The sequence below is a fragment of the Rousettus aegyptiacus genome, unplaced genomic scaffold (genome assembly GCF_014176215.1).
Source record: "Rousettus aegyptiacus isolate mRouAeg1 unplaced genomic scaffold, mRouAeg1.p scaffold_m13_p_7, whole genome shotgun sequence".
Taxonomy (NCBI): Eukaryota; Metazoa; Chordata; class Mammalia; order Chiroptera; family Pteropodidae; genus Rousettus; species Rousettus aegyptiacus.
Window position 1 is genome coordinate 83754975 of NW_023416310.1, and position 22359 is coordinate 83777333.

The 22359-nt window shown below is 36.8% G+C and overlaps 1 protein-coding gene across 4 annotated transcripts in view; it reads left to right on the forward strand.

The window, feature by feature from the left end:
• The first annotated feature begins 331 nt into the window (after nucleotides 1-331).
• The window catches only part of RNF145 (ring finger protein 145), a 46939-nt gene continuing 24911 nt past the window's right edge, over nucleotides 332-22359 (forward strand). The window contains exons 1-4 of one of the 4 annotated variants that reach the window (XM_036224143.1): nucleotides 332-651; nucleotides 5959-6161; nucleotides 11748-11856; nucleotides 19895-19986. In XM_036224143.1, coding sequence (XP_036080036.1) covers nucleotides 5978-6161; nucleotides 11748-11856; nucleotides 19895-19986 — 385 coding nt within the window. In that variant the 5' untranslated portion in view covers nucleotides 332-651; nucleotides 5959-5977. Of the gene's footprint in view, nucleotides 652-1395; nucleotides 1517-5958; nucleotides 6162-11747; nucleotides 11857-19894; nucleotides 19987-22359 lie in introns of those variants that run through there. The other 3 variants (XM_036224146.1, XM_036224145.1, XM_036224144.1) reach the window with 3 other exon arrangements.

Consider the following 22359-nt stretch of genomic DNA (forward strand, 5'->3'; position numbering starts at 1 on the left):
AGCTTGGCCCCGCCGTTTCTCCCACGTGGACTCGGAGGGTGAGTGTGAGTGTGAGCGCGTGCGACTTGTGTTTGAGGAGTGTGTGAGCGCACGTGTGTCAGAAAGGCGCGTGTCACAGTGCGTGGACAGGTATCGACATGATATGCGTTTCAATAGCCGCCAGAGCCTGGCTGCGTGGGCCGCAAGAGGTGTGAGCTGATGCGACGCGCGAGCCACCCGGCGGGTGCGATTGTGAGTGAGCGCGGGGGCGCGCGCGCGCGCGAGGGGGGCGGGGGAGGGGCGCGCCGCCCCGCGCGCAGGCGCAGAGCGCGAGAGCCGGGCAGCGGCCGCAGCAGAGTGCCGGGGGCGGGAGGAGCGAGCGCAGGAGGCTATGGCCGCCGCTGGGTGCTGAGGGGCTTGGCCCGCGAGCGCATGCTGCCGCGGACGATGGTGACCGCACGGGTTGGGCCGCTGCCGCCGCCGCTGCCGCCGCCTCCCGAGACGCAGCAACCAAGGCCCGGCGCAGAGGAGCCGCCGCTGTGAGCCGCGCCGTCCCGGCCCCCGCCGCCGCCGCCCGAGAAGAACGGGAGGGCGGGCGAGAGAGCCGGGGAGTTGCGGAGCCCGACAGCCCGCTGGCGGCCTCGCCCCGCGGGCTGGAAGCCGTAGCCCGAGGTGACCGAACCGGACGGCCCCTTCCCATCACGGCGCCCTCAGTCCGCTTCCCTCATCCTTCCTCCCTTTTCTTCCCCTCCCCCATCCCGTCTCCGGCTCCTTCCTCTTCTTTTCCTTCGCCCCTTCCCGCGTTCACCTCGCTCCTCTCCCTGCAACCTCGGCCGCGTCCACATCTCGTCTTCACCCGCAGCACTCCTTCCCCCCAACCGCCAGCCCCTCCCGCGGTCCTCCTGGCCCCTCACGGGTTCTCTGCGACTCTGCCCTCTCCTCCCCGGGCCCGGCGGCTGGTCCGCCGCCTCCCCACCTCCTCACCCTCCTGGAGACATCCCTCAGCTCCCCCGGCATTCCGAAGATGCCCTCGTGCTGCGCTTGCCCCCAGCGCCTCCCCAGCATCCCATTTCGAGGCCTTTTGTAAGCCCCTTCCTGAGCTGCCCCTTTCCAGCCTCTTTTTCTCCAGCTCTGACTTGCAACTTTCCCTCTTCTACGTCTTTGTCCACTTTGCTTCCAAGCTTCCCTTCCTCTTTCCTCTCACCTTATCCTTCTTGGGTCTACGCATCCCCAAACTCGGCCTCCGCCCTTTCATGCGGGTTGAGGTTCCTTGCGGGGTGCGGAAAAGCCTGCCAAGCCATTCTGCGAATAGGGACTTATTTGCTCTGCATCCCGTCTGTCTTTTAACAGTAAGAGCTCGCCTCACCCCTTTTTGTCTCTATCGTTTCCTCTCTCGCTTGCCACCTCTTATGCATCCCGCTCCAGTTCTGCTTTCCCCACCCAAGGACCCCGAGACCCATGCCCATCCTTCAGGAATTAGATCCCTTTCCGTTCGGGGATGAAGAACTTCGCCGCGTCTTTCTTTGGAAGCTTTTTGGTATGTGGCGTGTCGGAGCCAGCACCCTTGGCCAGACAGGAGGGAGCTCCCTGGCACGGGCCTCTCTCCTGGCAGAGTTTTTGTGAACGTAATCCCCTAGCCCCGCGGCGACAGCGGCCCCGCTGCTGCTCGCTGCTGCGCTGCCTGCTTTTTGCAGCGAGCTCATTTGGGGTTACTATAGTTCAAACGCGGCTGAGATCAGCAGGCGTGGGGGCGGGAGAACAGAGGAGGTGCGGGGAACAGAGGAAGGGGGCCTTGCAGTGAGAAGGCATCAAAGATTAATGGATGGCTTTGCATCGCAGTCTGCAGTAAACAGGAAACTAGTTCTAAAGGAACTGAGGGGACTGTGTATCTTTTTATCTTTTTAAATACGGGTGTGCAGTTCTGAATTTTGAATCATGCCCAAAGGATGAGCTGTCGGTGCTGCATTCGTGACCCAGGCTGAGCGCTCAATGGCAGAGGTTGCAGTTTTTATTTCCACTGTCTGGCTCCTTAAGTTAAAAGATGGCCCTTGGATTCAGAGTGAACTCCATATCTTTGCTGTTTTGGAGATAACGAAAACCACAGAACTACTAGTAGTTTATGTGGAAATCGGGTACACACAAAGTTGGCTAGCAATGAGTGGGAGTGGAGGACCAGCTATATTTAAAACATGTGCCAATGCTTATGTAAGAAGTGCGTTTTCCTCCCGCGTATTAATTTTTGGCTGAGTTTACCTACGATTTTAGGCTCCAGCTTTGCCCTCATATTTTTCAAGCTTACCATCCTAGCATATGGGCAGCTAGAAAATCTGTCCGTTTTAAGATTGGTTTTAGTTGGTGTTAGGGTTTTTTTTTTTTTTTTTTTAAGCTGGAACAAAGAAAGGTTAATGATGAAGGATAGTTTTAGCTTTTCTTTAGATGGGGGAGAAAGATGTAGAACTTTCAGCCTTAAATTCCTAAGTATTGTACTGAATTTTAAATCAGGTCATATAGTATTCTTATTTTGGCTTTGTCTTTTTAAAAGGAAGTTAGTTTATCTAGATGTGACTACTGTTTTTTTTTTTTTTAAGATCACGTTATTTCCCATGTTTCTTAACAATTCAACTGAGACAAGCTATGACTTTAAAATTGTACGTTTTTCTTATTGTTCATAATGATATGTTTGATTTCTTCATATTCAGAACCAATGCAGTGTTTTCAGGGAAGTGTAGAAAGAGGCTCTCTGTGTTTCCTAACCCATAAATATGAATGGTGAACCGTGCAACCTTATACTTGCATAAGACATTGCTGTGTTTGTAAGCAGTGATTGATCCTTCCAAGCCTGGGAAAGTTATTTAATGAAATCATTGTGGTCTTGTTTTTGGTTAGCATTTGTTGAGCCGTTTTGGCCATTATTGGAGAGAAGGGCTTTTTTTTTTTTTTTTTTTTTTTTTTTTTTTTTTTTTTTTGATGTGCTTAAAGCTGTTTTACAGTGTAAAGCATCTTTGAGTTACTTTTAGCTTATGTTACTTGCCGAGACATTGTATTGGAGTATTACTTTTCCAAATATTTTCATAGTTCTGGGAGAAAGTTTTAAAATCTTGCATGGAAGGTAGAATGGTATGCGACTGAACTGGGAAGAAAGTAGCTCATATATTTGGATTTAGGAGTGTCAAGCCTTTAAATTTTCTTTAGCTATCCTTATTTTTGAGAATTATTTGGTATTTTGGTTTAAAGAGAATTCTGAGCTCCCTCTGACTTAGATTATATCCTTTAGATCTGTCCAACAAATCTAAGGAAAAAGAAATTAGGTTTGAATGAAAATAAATATCGTAGAGATATAATAATCTCTTTACTCCAGGAGAGAAGGCTTCATTTTTACTTCATGCTGTAATATAGTGATTTGGTAGGCGTGAGTGATTTCAGTTATCTACAAACAAATATTTCAACCTTTTGTTTAGATGTTGGTTTAGTGTGTGGTCCTACAGTGTAGTGTATGGTATTTATTTGTGCTGGTCACCACCCTATCCATGTGGCACTTGAGAAAGAGTCAATTATATAAAGTTTTGGGGAAGGTTTTTTTTTTTTCCTCCAGCTTTTGTGGATAACATTTACATTTGGTTTTCCACGTATTAACTATGTTTCCTTCACATCATTATACATGGTCTGCTTGCAAATTACTTGCTAAAATATCATTCATATACAGAAATAAATGAAATAGTAAGCAGTAGATTTGTTATTAGACACATTTTATTATATCTGGGATCCTTAATTCACACATTTAAGTCGAGTTTGTTATGCAGTAGTGTTTGGGGTTCTGTCTTCTTCAATATTCCTTCATATTGACAGCTTTAGGGACCTAAGATTTTCTTTTTATTCTTGTTCTATTTGTGAGACAGGAGTACAGGTAATTAAGAGGGAACCTGTACCATTATGCTAATGACGTTCTTTTGTAATAGAGATGATCCTCTATGAGAGTTTGGATTTTTTTCCCTAGCAGTTCAGATCTTGACTTCTAATGCAGGATTGGTTATTTGTTTTAAGTTTTTTCGTTACCCCTTTAAGGGCTACAATAAATGGTGAAAGCGGGTACATCAAAAGTAATAAAACATTACAAACAGAGGAAGGCTCCAAGTCAGATGAAACAAATATGGACCACAAGTATTAACTCAATAGTATTCCCTTTATTTTGTTGCTTACTATAGCAATTCTAGAATCAGAAAAATAGTTAAATTCCCAAGAGTGCATTGAGTTATCAGTTTGACCACCAGAGTAAGCTGTTATTTCCTATATATTTCCTTAAGTCATTTAGATGGTACAGGCACATCACACATTTTACCAAGAATTTCTTTTTTAAAATGCATCTTACCATCTCACCAAATAACATGGGTATTCTAAAACATTTGGCAAACAGAAAAAGAAAAAGGGGATAAAAATTACAACCTCACAGTTGAAAGGATGTTAATGTGAATATTTTGGTGTATTTCTTCCCAGTTTATTTTTTTTCTTAATAATATGAGCTTTGAGAAATTTAGGTTCCTGAAGGGTGTAGTTTGCATAAAAGTTGATTAGAGACTTTATTTTTCAGTGCTTTTTCCCTCTTAGGACACAGCTATTTGGTTTTGAGTTTCACAATATTTTTTTGTGTTTAGGAAAATTATTAAAGCAGTCCTATTCATTTAAAGTAATCAAAATTACCGTATTTATAAAAATTAATTTTGTATTGATAGCATATATAACACATTTGGGTAATGGGAATCATATATACTTAGTCAGCAGTCAGTGAAATTAATCAGTTTTTTACTGATTGAAAACTTAAAATAATGGTGTGCCAAAGTCAGCCTCCCCCCCACCTCCTTTTTTTTAACTATCCGAGCTAGGAAACTATGAAAATTAGAGGGTAAAATGGAAATACTGACAAATATTTAACCATAGCATAGCAATCTGTCACTATAATTTTCTGCAGAAATAAATGTTTTCGTTTGTCCTGTAATGTCTGAAATTACTGCCAAAGCTAGAAATATGTTTAGCTTTCTCAGCAAAATTCTTAAAAGGATATAGTCAGAGCCAAGGATCCAGAATTATCTTTACTCTTAAAATTGTCCTTTAGCCACTTTTGTTTGCACTGTTCTCTTTCTTAAAATTCCTTGGATTAATTTGCATTTCAATCGTATAAAGCAGTATTCCATTGAGTTGTCCTTCTAAATAGTAGGTTGTCCTGGAGATCCTTCATTTCCTTCTATTTTTTTCTTTCATTCTGCTACTGTTCGTCAATAGCTCAGCACAGACTGGGGCTGCATACTCACAGTGCCTCACTTCGTTCTCGTGTGCCAGCATGTCTGTGTATCGTGGGAAGAATCTGATGAGCATTGTTTTCCTACCTTGAAGGCAGATTGTGGGAATCTCAGACTAAGAGTTTAACATCAATGATTCAAGGAAACAGTATTGCAGATGTGTCTTTAAGTTTACATATTATGAGTTCTCTGGACTGTATCTATGCCATGTAAATTCAGTACTTCGATTTTAGTTTTAAGTAATAATGAAAATACTAGACTATGAGATGCTGCAAACTTGCTGTGTAATTATCAGATTTTTATTGAATAGCTTAGTTTTTTAATATAAATAATGTTTGCCCTCTTTTAAGAGCTTCATAAATCTCAATTTTATAGGAGTGAGTATTTCTTTTCAAGTTAATTGGACAAAAGATAGGTATTTTGTTTTCTAAGTCCTAGATTTGGTGTGAGGGGCTTTTTAAAAATAAGTTCAGAATCTTAATATCGGGCAGACCCGAACGAGTCCGAGTCCGTGTAACCCCACATTACAAAGTTTATAAATATCCAGAAGTGGTAGGCGTTGCTAAGAAGTTTTATACATTGTAAGATAGTTTTTGTATAATATGTGATAATCCATCAGATTCATAAGAGAATATCTAAAAGCTGTTTGAGGTGACTTATTTTCATATTTGCGTTTCCTGAATTTTAGGTTTGCTCCAAGAAAAAACATGGCTGCAAAAGAGAAACTGGAGGCAGTGTTAAATGTGGCCCTGCGGGTGCCAAGCATCATGCTGTTGGATGTCCTATACAGATGGGACGTCAGCTCCTTCTTCCAGCAGATCCAAAGAAGTAGCCTCAGTAACAACCCTCTTTTCCAATATAAGTATTTGGCTCTTAATATGCATTATGTAGGTAAGTGTCTACATCACCTTTTTCATCTTGTAGTGAACATTCTGATTTATTTTATGTCTGTATATTTTTGAATTTGGGTTGGATGAGGTCCAGTTACATTGAGATGACAGTGAGATAATCACTGATGAACATTTATGAATCTCGTTATAGTCTTTTGTCTTACCATTGCATAGGGATTACTAGGGGTAGAGGAAAACAAACAGTGTTGGATTTATTTTACTGGATGAAACTGGAAGTCAGAAAAAAAAATTTAGATTTTAATATGATAAAATGTGAATAATGAGAAATACCTTTTAGACATTTGGCCTGTTCTAATTTGTCATTATGTTGGGTTTTGGTAATAATTCAGAAAGTAAGCTTTTTAAAATGTAATGTTTTTCCTTGTTCCAAAACATTAATATCAATTGAAGATAAAGCATTCATTTCAGTTAGATGTAAGGTGGGCAATTATAATATTTTCTCAGAAAATACTCCTTGAAATATAATTGATATGACTTGGCATTAGTGGTAAAAGTAATGCTAGAGGTTAAAAAAGTTAAAATCAAGAAATACAGGCAGGAAACAGATAAAATTCATCTACAATGAAAGTCATAATATTTAATTTTTAGGTTAACTAGATTTACATGTAATGATAGCAACAATATATTTTATTTAACATTGTAAGACATGATTTGAATGATAGAGTCTTTCTATTAATATTTTTATTAGAATTGCCCATCAGCAAGTATACTTTTTATAAGATTGTGACGTGTTGTCCTGTCTCTATGAAATTTATTTTTATCTATAGAAGGTCTTTCTGGGTTCCAAAGCTTAGCCCTGAGAACACCTTACAGCTCTAAGAGATTACCAAGGAAGCCACTGTGGGAAGAAGTATGGTCTAGTAGAAAAGACAGTGCACTGGAAGTAGAACACGTGAATAAAGTAAACTCATCTCTCTTAGGTGGCGTTGTCTTTGGAAAGTCTGTGAATGGGAAGGTTCTTTTATGCTGTAAAACACTATAATTCTCAGCCCTTTATTAAAGGCTTTGTATGTTAGCCAATTTATAGAAAATAATTCCAGTCTGTTGTAGAACAACAGTTGGGTGCTTAGCTTAGGTTTTTAGCTTAATCAGCAAAGTAATTCACATGTGGTTTAAAAACTGTGCTTATATATTATTGTAGAATAGATTGAATTATTTATTTTAAAAACAACTACCTAGTAACCAGAAGCATTAATTTTCAAAATTGAATGTGTTTTATTCCAGTTGCCATTCATTGTTCTCTGAAATAACTTTGGGAATTCAACTCAGCCTTCTTAAATATACTTCTTACATGCTATGCTAGAGTAAGCTCAGTGATTATATGAGTAGATAATTTCAGCATGAATGGTTTTCGGTTGGAGTAACCTTTGTGTCAAAGTATTATGTAGTGTTTATATAATGTTTCTGATTACAGAAGTCTACCCTTAAACAAAAATCAAAAAAGTATACAGTAAAAAGTATCTTCCTATGTCTATTCCTTGTATACTTAGTTCTCATTCTGAGCCCCAAGCAGCTGTTTTTATTTTGTGTATAACTCTAGGGATATGTATATATAAGTAAATATAAAGATATATTGATATATAAATGTAAATATATTAGTATAAATAAATATATTTACCCTTTTTTTGTGCAGGTGTTACCATAATGCACACTATTCTGAACCTTTTGTTTGTTTTAACTTAATGATATATCCTACTCTTAACTATTGCTTTTGGATATTCATGAAATAAAGCTTTGTACTCTCTTGTGCCTAATCATATGATTCTGCTTGCATGTTGAGGCTTCACTTTCCCTTCAACTCTGCAATTCTGTTTTATAGTGGGGTAGTATCTGTATATGGCTATAACATAATTTTTTGGTATACCATAATTTTATGGCTATACTATAACTAATTACTCTATTGGTGGACATTTTAGATAGCTTCTGTCTTCTATTTCATTAATTATTAAACTAAATAATTTCGTATAGCCATAATTTCATCACATGAAAATATAGCCTTGAGATAAATTATTAGGAGTGAAATTCCCAGGTTAAAGAGTGTATACATTTATAATATTGATCAATACCACTCTCTATAGGGTTTAACTATTTTGTACTGCCACAAACAGTGATTGAGAGCTCCTGCAGCCCTATATCCTTATCATAATGGTGTTATCAAACTTTTATATTTAGCTACTCTAGTAGGTGAAAAATGGATGGTTTCAAATGTAGCTTTCATTTGTACTTATCAATAAGATTTAATTTATTTACATTTAAGAAAAATGTATTTCCTCTTCAGACAGTTGTCACTTAATGTCCCTTGCCTACTTTTTTAATGGGATTGTTAACCTTTTCGTATTAATTTGTAGGACTTTGGTGTACATTAGGGAAATTACCTTTTGTGATGAGTCGAAATTATTTTTTCCAGTTTCAGTTCCCTTGATTTTCCTTGATTTTTTTTTTTTTGACATGCAGAATTTGCTTTTAATGGGGTTGAATTTATTGTTTCTTTTATAGCTTTAGGATTTTGAATCAATTAGAAAAGTCTTCCCTATTCTTGAAAATTCTTTATGAAGAATTCTATCATGTTTTATTGTATTATTTTTTACATTTAAATTTTTTCTTCATTTAGAATTTATATGCGTATACAGTGCGTTATAGGTATAATTTCATTTTTTCCAGATAACTCTTTGATTGTCTCCATATGTTTATTAAATAGTTTAGTCCAACTTTTACTGATTATTATACACTAAATACATATATACCAAATATGTACCAATATACATACCGATATACTATTTTATCGTATATATTTTTTGTTTCTAAACTTTTTTTTCTGTCCTTTTAGTTTGTCTTATTGGATTTTGGTTATATTTTACTGTCTGACAGAATTAGTCCCTCGTTTTATATTTCTCCCTCTGAATTTTTGTTATTGTTAGTTTTCTATCTGAACTTTAGAATCTAGTCGTTATAGTTCAAGTGATTTATTCATACTATTATTTTGCCTAAGTATTTATAATCTCAAAAGTCTTCTTACGCAATATATGTTATTGTTGTCACAGTGTTCCCCCCTCACTGGAATGTGAAAATGGGGGTATAAGTGAGCCATAGGGTTTTCGTTGTTCTGTTTTTTGTTTTCTTACCTAACCTAAGTGGGTCTCTAAAGTATTTGAGAACCATTAGTTCGGTATAAACTTATTATCATGTTCAAGGTTTTAGCCACTATTTCTATCAGCATCATCTCCCAGGACCCTCCCAGTATTCTTTCTTTTTACACCAAATTCTAGTCTAGCCTACTGAATTTACTGTCTCCTGAAAATATCCTTAGTGTTTTTATGGTTTTCTTATTTTCTAATCTCTTTTCTTAGAATGTTTCTCCTTTCGTTAGACTGATATAGAAAGATCCATTTACCTTTTTAAGTTCATATCAAACTTAATCACAGAATTAACCATAGCCCTTCTGATGTTTGCTTATTACAGTACCAGTATTGTTTCATACTTTGTCCATGTTTAATTTTCACTAGATGGTTTCTTTTTTCTTCTTTGGATCTTCCATGCCTAGGAGTACATATGGATCGTACTTTATATGTAATAATGTTGTTTGAGTGATTGGAATATTAAAAGAATGATTGAAATGAATATGATCAATCTAGAGGATTTGGCAGCTGATTTTATGAGATGTGCAGCAGAAGGGTAAGATTAGAATATCTGGAAAAAAATGATAGTTCATTAAAAGACAATTTAAGGAGTGGTTTTAGGCAATAGAGAAATTAGAAAAATCTTTCAACCACAAACATTAAAAATGCTTGTTAAAGATAATAAATATCCTTTTTAATACCTCTAAAGTCCTTTGAAATAAGGATTAACAAAATAAATTGGAGAACTTATTTTAAGAAATGGAAAGCAAATAGAAATACTTATCTCGCTTCTGCTGAATTGTTTTGAAGTTAGGTTGTGTGGGAAGACTGAATTCTATCTCTAGTTTTTAGCATGCCTTCCCTGTTTCCTTAATTAAAAGTACTATTGAGTCCATGGGAAGGGCATTAGGTGCTAAGAAGTGATATCTGTGCCCAAATAGAGACTCATTAATAAGTGGAAAATAGTTATAGGAGAGTAGAACAGGATTTTTTAAAATCTAGGATGTCAGACTGAGAAGTTCAGAACTTGCATAGGTTTTAGAACAGGAGCGCTCTCTAGATAAAAGTGATGGTTTGGAGAATGTTGCCCTAGTAATGAAATATAGAGCGTATGAAGATGGAAAGAGGCTGAAAGAAGAATAGCAATTAGTATTATATTACAGAATGGATTAGGATGGGGCATAGGGTCTGGAAAGGAACGGTACTATGTGAAAGACTTGTTGGGGAAGACTCAGCAGCAGTTGGTAATAGAGAAAAGATGACTCAGGTTTGAGACAGTGAATGGGATTTAGGAGTGTGAAAGAGGGTGAGCTAGCTTGTTGAGGGAGGAGGAAGAGATCCCAGTTTGTACTTGTATATTAGAACATTTAACTGGAATGTATCTCAGGCATTGTGAGCTATGAGCTGTCTATTTAGAATAAGAAATGATTGAGTTTTTTACTTAGAAAAAAACAGTGATCATGTTTTTATTGCTTTTATAGCAGATTCTCCCCAACTATTTGTTGATAACGTACATCTAGAATAGTATATTTGAAGCAGCAAAATAGATTCTTTGAGCTAGATACTTTATAGAGAGAAAAGCAGTTGTTCACAGACTAAATTCCCTATGTTCATTTGAGGGGGTGAAAAGAAAGTAGAAGGGAGAATTAGAGGGTAAAAGGAAATTTATGTCACAGAACCAAAGAATAAGAATTTTGAGAGTAGTTTCCTTAATTACTGGGACATGGATAAGCGGGATGTCTTAGACTTGACAAGTAGGTAGTTGTTGACTTCTGAGTTTCTTTAGAGTTGAAGGGGTTTGTAGAGGGTTTGTGGATTTTAGAGGGTAAATAGAGAATAATAGATGGTTAGAAAATAAGAGGCATTGATACAAATAGTTTATAATGTATCATCAGTAGAATGAGAAAAATAGGCAATAGAAAAAGGAGAAATCAGTGTGAAGAGAAGTTTTTCTTCAAGATTGAGGGAAGTTCTTGTACTTTGAAAAGAGAAGTGAGGACTGGTGTCAGGGGAACGATTGAAGATGTAGAAGATAAAGGTCCTTAGGAGCTGGAAAAATAAGATCTCGTATTGAATGGAAGCAGGCAGCCTGAGAGAGGGACGAAGACACCTAATTCTTCCTCTGGAACTAGAGAATGAGAGAATTGGTAGAGTGAACAGACAAGTAGATAGAAAGGATAGATAACGAACAGAGTCCTCTTATACCTTTGTGTAATACATTCAATTGTAAAATAGAAACATCTGCAGAAGTGAAAAATGCTTTATATCATTAACAAAAAATAGTGATTTTACTGTGCTAAATTTACTTTGGTAGTGAAGTAAAAAAAAAGAAAAGTTGTTGAAACCTAATTGGAAAGTAATTTACTTTAAGCTCTTTTTATTAGTGTAATTAATTTGGAGACTAAATTGGAATCGTATTTTATTTAAATCTCTCTTAATTTTTGCTACAGGTTACATCTTAAGTGTTGTGCTACTAACCTTGCCCAGGCAGCATCTGGTTCAGCTTTACCTATATTTTTTGACTGCCCTGCTCCTCTATGCTGGACATCAAATTTCCAGGTAAGAGTATGACTCCATTTTTGAAATGTGAGGCTGAATTAAGAGTTTTCCTTTACCAATAAAATACTTCCCATGAACACTGTTAAGAAGCCAAAGCTTTGGTAGGTATCTAGAACAGTTTTATTGATACTTGTTTTCTAAATAAATATTATCGTACAGGATTAATAGCTGGGGTTATGCCTCAAATTTATTTTTGTGTTTAAAAACAATCTTAATATGAAATGGAGTATGTTTACAATGATACCCAGGAGCTTTTCTTTGTTACCAGTGACAAGAATTTCCAGAGACAAGCTATAGAAACATTTTAAAAATTATAGACTTCATTACTTTCCATCATTTCAGGAAGTCAGTTTATGATGCATAAGAATCAGTGTAAGATGCAACCATGTATATAGTGAATGATTGCTAAAAATTATTTGATTAGATTAATTGTATAGCTCAACTTCTGCCTCTTTAGCAATATTGTCTGTTTGCCCAGGTCTCCTAGTCTATAAATTTTAAGACTGGGCTGTCATTGAGTTTCCAGCTATAGCACAGGTGAACCAAAAGCCACATAGCAATTGTGATGGGGTAGAATAAATTTTGTGGGAATAATTTATTTTGTTCTGATTGAAATGTATAACCATAATAACATATACTCCCAATTCTAAGAAGTGACAGTATTTTTGAATATATACTAAAATATAATTCCCTAGAGGTTTGAAATACAGATTTTTGGTATAGGCTTGAAATTTAATCTTAGAAATGTTTTTATGACTAGAATTGAATGGTTGACTTTTTTAAAACCTTTCTTTTTCCCCCAATATAAATTAATACTGTTCACTGTCGATAATTTTTGGGAAATACAAAAAATTTATAGACAGTAATAATCACCTGAAATTATACTGCTGAGAGATAGACCTGTAAAAATTGTAATATTTCTTTCCAGTTTTTTAATACCTTCCAGTTTTCACCACTTCAGTGATACTAAAAAGTGATATTAATAGTCACTGACTCTTGGCCCTTCATGTTGGAGCAGGACTTTAATATTTTTCTCAAAGGCCCTGGAATGTTTCCCTGCAACTCAGTCTTCTCACAGTCTTCTCTGTTCCTGTGTGGTTGATTTCCTCTGCTCAAAAAGGTACCTGGAGGCGTCTTACTTTTTAATTGCTGCCACGGGCCTTGCCCAGGGCATGTCCTCGAATGTCAAAGTTGCAGAATCTGGAGCTGCCAGAGTAGTGCTGCCTTTCTTGTGACCCCACAGTGTCTCACATCAAGCCATGCTTTACCCTTAAGTGGACACAATGACTTTGCTAATTTGGTGTCACACAAAGATGTCCTTGTGCCTTTTCTGGGAACAGCTTCAGCCTTTTCCTGTGACGTCTTCAACAGAACTTAGACTAGGCGTCCAAGGGCCAGTACTGACGTTGACAACATGATGGCCTTCCCATTCCAGTACCACCAACTGCAGACTCCCAGCCACAGTCTAGTCTTCTGGCCTCACCCAGACACGACTGAATCTCAGCTTATGCTCAAAGTAGAGATGCTTCCCTATCTTTTTATACATTTTTTTAAAGCAAATATTATGTCTGTAGAGAGAAGTGCAGGAGTTGGTATGTGAGCTCCTGAGTCATCATTTTATGGTGTAAATTAGTGCCTGGGCATATCTTTTGGATAAGTGGATGGATGATTAGATAGATTCAGATTTCATGGTCCTTATTAACTGTTCCATAACTTTAGTGTCACTTACCAGAAAGTGACATCTCAGTTCTCCTCACTTGTAAAATGGTGATAATATCTTAAAGGGCTATTGTAAAAACTGAATAAGATAAAGCATGTAAAGCACAATTTCTGACTTTTTTTTAAATGGCAGAGTTTTCCGTGGTGTAACACTATTTTTTAGAGTTGATAGGATTTTGATGATGAATCAGAGAAATCTTAGAATTGAAGGTAAAGCTACTAAAATTATTGCTTTGATAATTATAATTATCGGTGAAAAAACAATGAACCTGCCCTTTCCCTTATGGTTTTTCAGTTTCCATGTGGTTTGTGGTGGAGTGATAGCTGACACCATGTAGTTCTGTTTACACACACGCGCGCGCACACACACACACACACGCGCGCGCGTATTCCCATCCAGGCTTGTCTAAAGAGCTCAAAATTCCGTTATATAAGGATAAAGGGGGCCCTAAAAGTGTCAGAACTAAAACCTTTTTCTGACCATTCTTATGGCAATTTCAACTTTTTAGTTTTAGATTTTGTGGGAATGTTTTTTTCTAACATAAAAAGTTTGTTTTCATTATTAAAACATTTACTTATTTTAAACTGAAAAGTTTGTAATGAAATTTTATAGTGTGCAAAAACATTTCCTGTTTTTTATTTTCATTTTGATGCTTATTAAAGGCTTTTGAAATTTACACATGAAAAAACTGAAGTGGGGAAAGACTGAAGTGGGACAGCCTCAGACTCCAACTCGAATCCAGGTTTTCTGATTCTTAGTTCAGTTCTCTTAGGCAGGCAGGATGGTTAGTATAAAAAAAAAAAAAAATTTTAGAATTAGACTGGGTATGAAATCGGTTCTCTGCTTAATGAATACTGTGTTACCTTGGCCAGTTGCTTCTTTGAAATTGTAAAGTAAGACTGCTCATCTTATGGAGTTAGTTTGATAGTAAACTAACAAATTTCAAGATATGGAATATTTTAGTATTTCTCCTCGTAGTATAATTTGTACTATGTGGTGCTCCCTCACAAAAGGTTAGCAGAAATTATTCATAACATGTCACATTTGATAAATATTGAAACTCAAACATGTCACATTTATAAAACATTTAGGCTGAAGTGTTTAGTTTTAAAAAAACAATGTTTCAGATTTCATGTGGTAGTTTCATAATCAAGTATCTTTTTTTAAAATAACAGCTTTATTGAGAGATAATTATGTACCTAAAGTAGTATATAGCTCAGTGGGTTTTAGTACATTCATAGAATTATGCAAAACATCACCACAGTTGATTTTAGAACATTTTCTTCAAGAAGAAACTCTGTACCCAGCAGTCACTTCCCATTTCCCACCAGTCTGCCCCGCCCCCACAACCAGCCCCTGGCAAGTGTGAATCTGTTTCTGTTTCTGTGGACTGGTCTTTTCTGGACATTTCATATACATTGACTTTTACAGTATGCAGTCCTGTTTTGTCTGACCTTTTTCACTTAGCATGTTTTCAAGGCTCATTTGTGTTGTAGCATGTATCAGTACTTTTTTTTCCTGTTCAAGTCATATTCTATTGTGTGAATATGCCACATACTGTTTATCCATCCATCCTTTGATGGACATTTGGGTTGTTTCCATTTTTCGGCTATTGTGAATAATGCTGTGAACACTCATTGTTTTTTTTTCTTGGGCATATGCCTTGGGGTGGAACTTCTGGAACATATGGTATTGATGTTTAACCTTTTGAGGAATGGCCAGACTACTTTCTAAAGTGGCTGCGCTGTTCTGCGTTTCCACCAGCAGTGTGTGAGGGTTCCGGTTTCTCCACATCTTTGCCAACACTTTTGATATCTTTTTTAGTATAGCCATCATAATGAATATGAAGTGATATTTCAGTGTGGTTGTGATTTGCAATTTCTTGATGACTGGTGAGGTTGAGCACTTTGTCATGTCAGTCTTTGGAGAACTGTGTATTCAGATCTTTTGCCCATTATTTATTTGGATTTTTTAAAATGAGTCTTAGGAATTTTTATATATTCTAGATGCAAGTCCCTTATCAGCTACATGATTTGTACATATTTTCCACCATTCAGTCCAGTCTAGTTGTGTAATATGGTCCTGAGAAGAAGAATCAATACTTGGATGACTTAAATAAGTAATTTGGTACTTTAGAAACTGGCTATAGAAAAAGACATTTGCAAATATTAATTTCTTAAAATTCATAAACTCTTTATAAAGCTTGATCTCTGTTTCCCCTAAATACGTATATTCACATATGAGGCTGATTATCCTTAAGTGAATAAAAATCTATTTGGAATATGTCTGTAGAGACACGGAAAGTAGATTAGAGGTTACCAGAGGGAAGTGGGGAGGGGGGAGGTAGGTAGAGAGGGGTAAAAGGGATCAAATATTTGGTGATGGAAGGAAAGTTAACTATACGTGGTGAACACACAATGCGTTATACATATGATGCATTATTGAATCGTACCCTTGAAACATATTTGAGTTTTATTAACCAATGTCACCCCAATAATTTTAATAAGAAGAATGGATTATTATAGAATGGATTTAGCTGACGGTTCAGAAGAACTAAACTTTAGAAAATCCCTGAGCTCAGGTAGTTAGTATGAACTAAATTACACTTCATTTTGAGCGATGTAAGGAATGTATTTTCCAGTGCCAGTCCTGCTTTGAAATTGATACTGCCCATAACTAAAAGGAAAACAGAAAACTACAACTGACATGACCTTTTCCGTGGAGTGTGGTCATGGTTCACAGTAGTGTGTTTTTCTCTAAAACTTTTAAACTTCAGTATTCTTAAGTGCCTTGCTTTACTGTTATCAATTTGTATGTGTATGACTTGAATTAAGAGCTTGTGGGTTTCTTTTTATCCTGGTTTTGGGTGTGTAAGTATGGTTTCAAATGTGAAGCTTTCCCAAGTTACTTCTGTGAAAAATACAGGTAACTAGCTCTCCGTTTTGTGAAAGCTTGTATAATTCTAAGCTGCAGATGAGGGTTTCTCTGCTTCAGAACTGTTAGCGTTTGGGGCAGGGTCATTTTCTGCTGTGGGGTAGTCCTGGCTATTGTGGGATGTTAACAGCGGGCCCCCTCCCCAGCAGTTATGAAACCAAAAAGTCCCTGATTGCCAAATGTCATCTTCTGGGGAAAAAATTTTTTTCCTCAATTGAGAAGCATCGTGATTAGCTACGGGAATTGTTAGAATAATATTTTGTAATTATATACTGAACATTTAATTTTGACAGGAATAAAATTAACCCATTTCAGCATTTGATACGTTTTCTTCTTTTGAATATTATCAGATCCAGGAATTAAATCTTTAGTAAAGGGTCAAAGAAGCCGAAAGGAAGGTAGGGTGGCAGCGTGGCAGAGGTGATTTAAATAATTAAACCCTGGTTAAATAAACTATTCAGTTGCTAGCACAGTGCTTAGGGTGTAGTAGGTCTTCAAATCCAGATGTTTGAACAACGCAGTATCTTGGAATCTCTTAAACTGAACGGTGCCTTTGTTTACACATATTGCAAAAGATAACTTGGAGGGCTCACTAGTTTATTCTGTGTAATAATAGATTAGGTTTCGTTGGAATTAACATTGTGTAAAAGCTCTAAGTGGCCAGAATGTACAGATTGTTCCTAGTTTGTTCAGTACTCAGGTTGCTTAAGAGACTGTTATTTATAAGTAAAGGTTTATAATCAGTTGGTGAATAAGTAAAATGAGTGATATTTAAAATAAAAGACAAAAGGCAGAAATAAAATCTCAAAGTGAAGCTAATAAATAATATTTTTAAGTAGAGTTTGAACTTATCAAATTATTAAAAACTTAAATATCTCACAACATTCTATATATTTTATAGCATTTATCACAATTGTAATTAAGTAATTGTTAGGATAAGTATTTTTTTTATTGTAGGTATCCTTTTCTGATTTGTAATCTTTATGCTAACAGGGACTCCACCTTTCTTATCCATTGTGGTATTCCCAGAGCCCAGCAGTATGCTAGCGACATATTATGTGTACAGTAAATTCTTTTTGAGTTAAAAAAACATAGAGAATGTTCATTTTTCTTAGTTTTGTTTTGTGAAATTAGGTAAGAGACTCTAAAGAAAGGCTAAGAAACTTTTGAAAAGAAAGTGAACCAAAAGTAGGCTAGGAAATAACGCAAAATAGTTAACATGTCTCAACAATGAGAAATTCTAGAACGATGTCGTTTAATGAGTTATATTTTACAACATCAATATTGCGATGACAAAAGCAAACAAAGGGGAGAAAACATGACAGGGAACCCATCCCCTCGACCCCATTATGAGAGAGCTCCTGGGACTAAGGCCCTTTAGGGCACCTTATGGCTTTTCCCCTGGGGGATAGAGCTTTTGTAAGCCCCCTTTTGTATTAGGGTGAAGTTCACATAACAAAACTAACCTTTTAAAGTGAACAGTTTAGTAGGATACATTATGTTCATAATGTTCTGCAGCCATCACCCAAAATAAAACCCTTTAACTGGCCATTTCCATTTTCCCTCCCCAGCCCCTGGCAAGTACCAATCTGCTTTCTGTCTTTATGGGTTTTCTCTGGCCTCTTTTAAAACTGGATCTATAGGAGAGGGATGTGCTATGCCCCAAAAGACATCATTTGGCTTTAGAGGCCTACGTAGTACTGAGAGTCAGAGTTAGATCTTTTTTAGATATAAATTTATGTCTTTAATAGCATATTCAAAGACTTCATAAATAAATCTAAGTGATATTTCTATGTACATTTTATTTTAAATTTCATAATTCTCTTAATTCTTTAGCTTTCTATCCTAAAGCTACATAAAATATAATTAGATTGATGGTTACCTAGGGTAATCTGGTAATCAGATATTCATATGTAATTTGCACATGTAGCTAGCATCTGTACCTTTCTCCGTTAAAACAGGGTTCAACCATTGACTTTCTGGACTGGGTAATTCTTTGTTGTTGGGGGCTGTCTCGTGCAGTGCGGAATGTTTTGGCAGCATCTTGGCTTAGGTGCCAGTAGCACTCCCAACCCCTCCTCCAAGTTGTGACAAGTAAAACTGTCCCTAGACATTGCAGAATATCCCTTCAGGGACAAAATCATCCCTGGTTGACAACCACTGCCTTGAAATCATTCCTCTTGAGAATCTGGCTTTCTAGTTCAATAAAAAGAGACTTTTAATACATTATTTGTTAGAAGTAGTCATCATAGAGTGATAGAGGAGTTGCCAAATCACTCATGATGCTTAGTCATTGATTTTTGTAATTGTTTCCAAAACTGCTTCCATTCTTAAAAACTCGTGGAGTTTTTAATTCTGACTTTTGGGAGCACTCTTTTTGCTGATTATGTTAGGGTCACTCCGTGTTTGGCTATGCTATGCTGAAGGAATTCAACTTGATTGCCTAACAGGAAGTAATGTCATGGAAAAAGTAAATACAGCCATATGAGTTTGTTCAGAAATACTTGAAACATTCAGACTGTTTTGAAATACAACGAATAGAGTATTCACCAATTGAAGGAAAAAAAGGTGAATTTTTTAACACAAATTTCCCCACTTGATATTATAAGAACCTAAACCATCTTCTAGTGTTACCGCTTAACTTAACTAATGATAAATTAAATCTTCCCTTTCTATGCTTCCCGCCTAAGCCCTAGAAGCTGTTTTCTCAGTGTACAGGGTGCTACTTAAATCTTGTTATTTCTGAGCAGTCATGTGTTAAATGAAGTAAATCTGAAAAGGAATATTTGATTCGACTTAAGATAGTTTCGAAATAAATTTGTACCTTTCCTAAATATTATAATTCTAACTGTAAATTCCCTATAGAATTGAAAGTGACAGTTTTTAAGGATTGTCCACCTATGAGCCAGTTGTCTAACTAGTTCGAGATTTTAACTGTAATTAATTAGGTATAATTGGGGACAAAACTTTGTGGAAAGTAAGACAGAAGGAGAATGGTGGAAGAGAGCCAAAAGAGGAACTATTTAATACAGTATTACGAGATATTATTAAGTAGTAGGGTAGAGAGATGGTACCTTAACTGGCTTTTTACAGGGCATAAAGTATTTAATAAAGTCATGGGAAGAAAAAAATCCCACACAGTGGAGCTTTGACTGTCTGCTCTGTACAGTAAAATCTAGTTTCCGTAAATTCTGTTTCCAGTGCATGGAAGGAGACAAAGGCCATTCCATAGAATTTTTTAGACCTAAATTTTTCCTTAGTCTAGATGTAGAGAGGTGTTATTAATGGAATATACTTTTTATTAGAATTCTCTGTGTTTGTGGCTTCTCTTCTCTGTCGGTACTTGGACTGATCTAATACCTTCTTAACGTTTTATATATTTAGGGACTACGTTAGGAGTGAACTGGAGTCTGCCTATGAAGGACCAATGTATTTAGAGCCTCTCTCCATGAATCGGTTTACCACAGCCTTAATAGGTAAGTATTATAAAAAAATTAAAGACGTAGGTAGGAAACAACCAGCCTTAGTATTGTATAAAGTTGGTGCATACTTACTACAATAAAAAAAAAAGGAAAACTCCTAGTTATTCATGGTGACTCTTCCAAAATACAGCCGTTGTTAAATGTTGTATTTTCTTAGTCTTTTTTCCCCCATGCGTAGATATTTTTTACTTTGCCTATTTATAATCATATGTTGCCCATAGTTGGTTGTGATTTTTATTGGTATTTTAAGTAAATAAAGCTAATTTTTACTTTGTCAGATTAAAATGAAATATATATTGTCATAAAGTTATTTTATTATTGAAAGCTATCACCTTATAGTCAAAAAGAAATTGCCAGAAACCTCAAGAACTTGAAACATGATTGAAATATTCAGGTGACAGAATGTTAAAAGTGGAAGCGTTGGCTAAGGCTCTACAACAACATAGATACTAGACCTTCCCACGCAGGAAGTAAGAGAAAACCTGTTTTGTGGCTCTTAACCTCACCCATGCGGGTGTTAAAAGGTTGAATGTTGGAGCATGAAGGAAGATTTCTTTAGAACTGTTTTCTCTGAAATACCTTCCCAGCACTTCACATTTAGAGAATACACCAGTGGACCACTTGGAGACTCACATGTCTTCTCTGGCTTGGCGGGGGCAGGTATTGTGGAATGGTATCTGACCATGTCTGCAACATTTAAAGCTGCACATCCATAACTAGCCATGCGTGGCTTTTGAGCATTTGCAAGGTGGCTAGTCTACATTAAGATATACCGTTAAGTGTAAAACACACATCTGGTTTTCTGAGACTTAGTACAAAAAAGATGTAAAGTGTCTTCATTTTTTTAGTATAGATTGAATGTCTATATGATAATATCTGGAATATATTAGGTTAAATAAAATATATTGTTAATCAATTTCACGAGTAAAATTAAAAATTACATAGCGGCTCATATTATAATTCTAATCTGATAAAAAGGCCCACAGCGAACTGGCTGGCTCTTGTGTTTTCTGACTGTGGGGTGAAAATGTATTGTGAGGTTCCCTGTATTTTCTAATATGTGTAGGCAAAGGATGTTTGTTTCCTATGGGCAAGATGAAGGCCCAAGAGTTTCTGAGGATTTTCTTAGGTCTTTTACAGGAGAGACCTTTAAAAGGATAAGATCCCAACAGGGATTGAACTTCCAAATTCCCAGGAGCTAAGGAAAGAACCAGAAACAGCCAGAGGAGGGTACATGAATGACAGGCACCAGTGGGGAGATCCACAGTGATGGGCACAGTCTCGGAATAATGCATTAAATTGCCCAGGAGAAAGATCAGTTTTCAACTACGCCAATGCCAGGGGGCACCATTACCATCTTGTTGTAGGAGTACATTCGAGTAAGAATTTCCTGCTTTCCTCCTTCTCCTTCTTTCCTGCCTGCTTCAGTCCTGGGTAAGTCAGGGAGAAAGGGAGATGATGCCGGCAAAGAGGGAGAAGCCTACCATATTGCTGCACCCCCTCTCAAATGCAGGTTTTCTATCTATAATCCCGTAGGGGGCCTGACCTAGAGTAAGGGAGAAGCCTCAACTTTAAATTGGTTTCAAAGTTTTGGTTATTGTTAGATTAAGACTGTGTAACCTGTTAGTTTAGAAAAGTTATGGGACTCTTAACCTTAGGCTAGGAGAATACTAATCTTCACAGAGTAGATTTTAAAAGACAGTAGGAGAAAAAAATAACATTGGTTTATGACTATAGCCTATGAGCTGGTGTATTCAATAAAAGTAACATTCAAATATGAAAATATTGGCTGGCTTAGAAAGCTTGTAAAGTATTCTCTTTTGTTCTGTAGTAGATGCAGGTTAATTTAAATCTGAAACGTATTTCCTTAAATTGTTCCCTTCGGTAACTATGATGATCTATTTACTCAACTAAGATTCTATTAATTAGAAATAAAACAAAATCTTTAAATTGCTAAGTGGCATGTTTTCTTCAGACTTTGATTTTAAAGTTACGTCTCTCCTTTTCTTCCATTTCATTAATGAACTTTTAATGAAAAACTAAGCAGTTTGAACATGCCATCATTTCTTAGGGTTGCAGACTTCTTAGAGGTATATCTAATAGTGGAATCCTGAAATCCAAATCCAGTACTTCAGATTTTGATTTATTCAGAATTATCAGTTGGAATAGGCAGATCACAATATACAACTTCCTGTTCTTTTGGACCTGCAGGAGAGATTTCCACTAACACTATGATTCCTTCCTACTTTCACCTAAATAGGAGGAGGAGTCTTCTCTTAAAGAGAATTATAGCTCATGAGTCATATTCTTCTATGAAAGAAGATAAATGAAGCCTGTAACCCCAGAACTGAGCACTGAGTGTTCTGG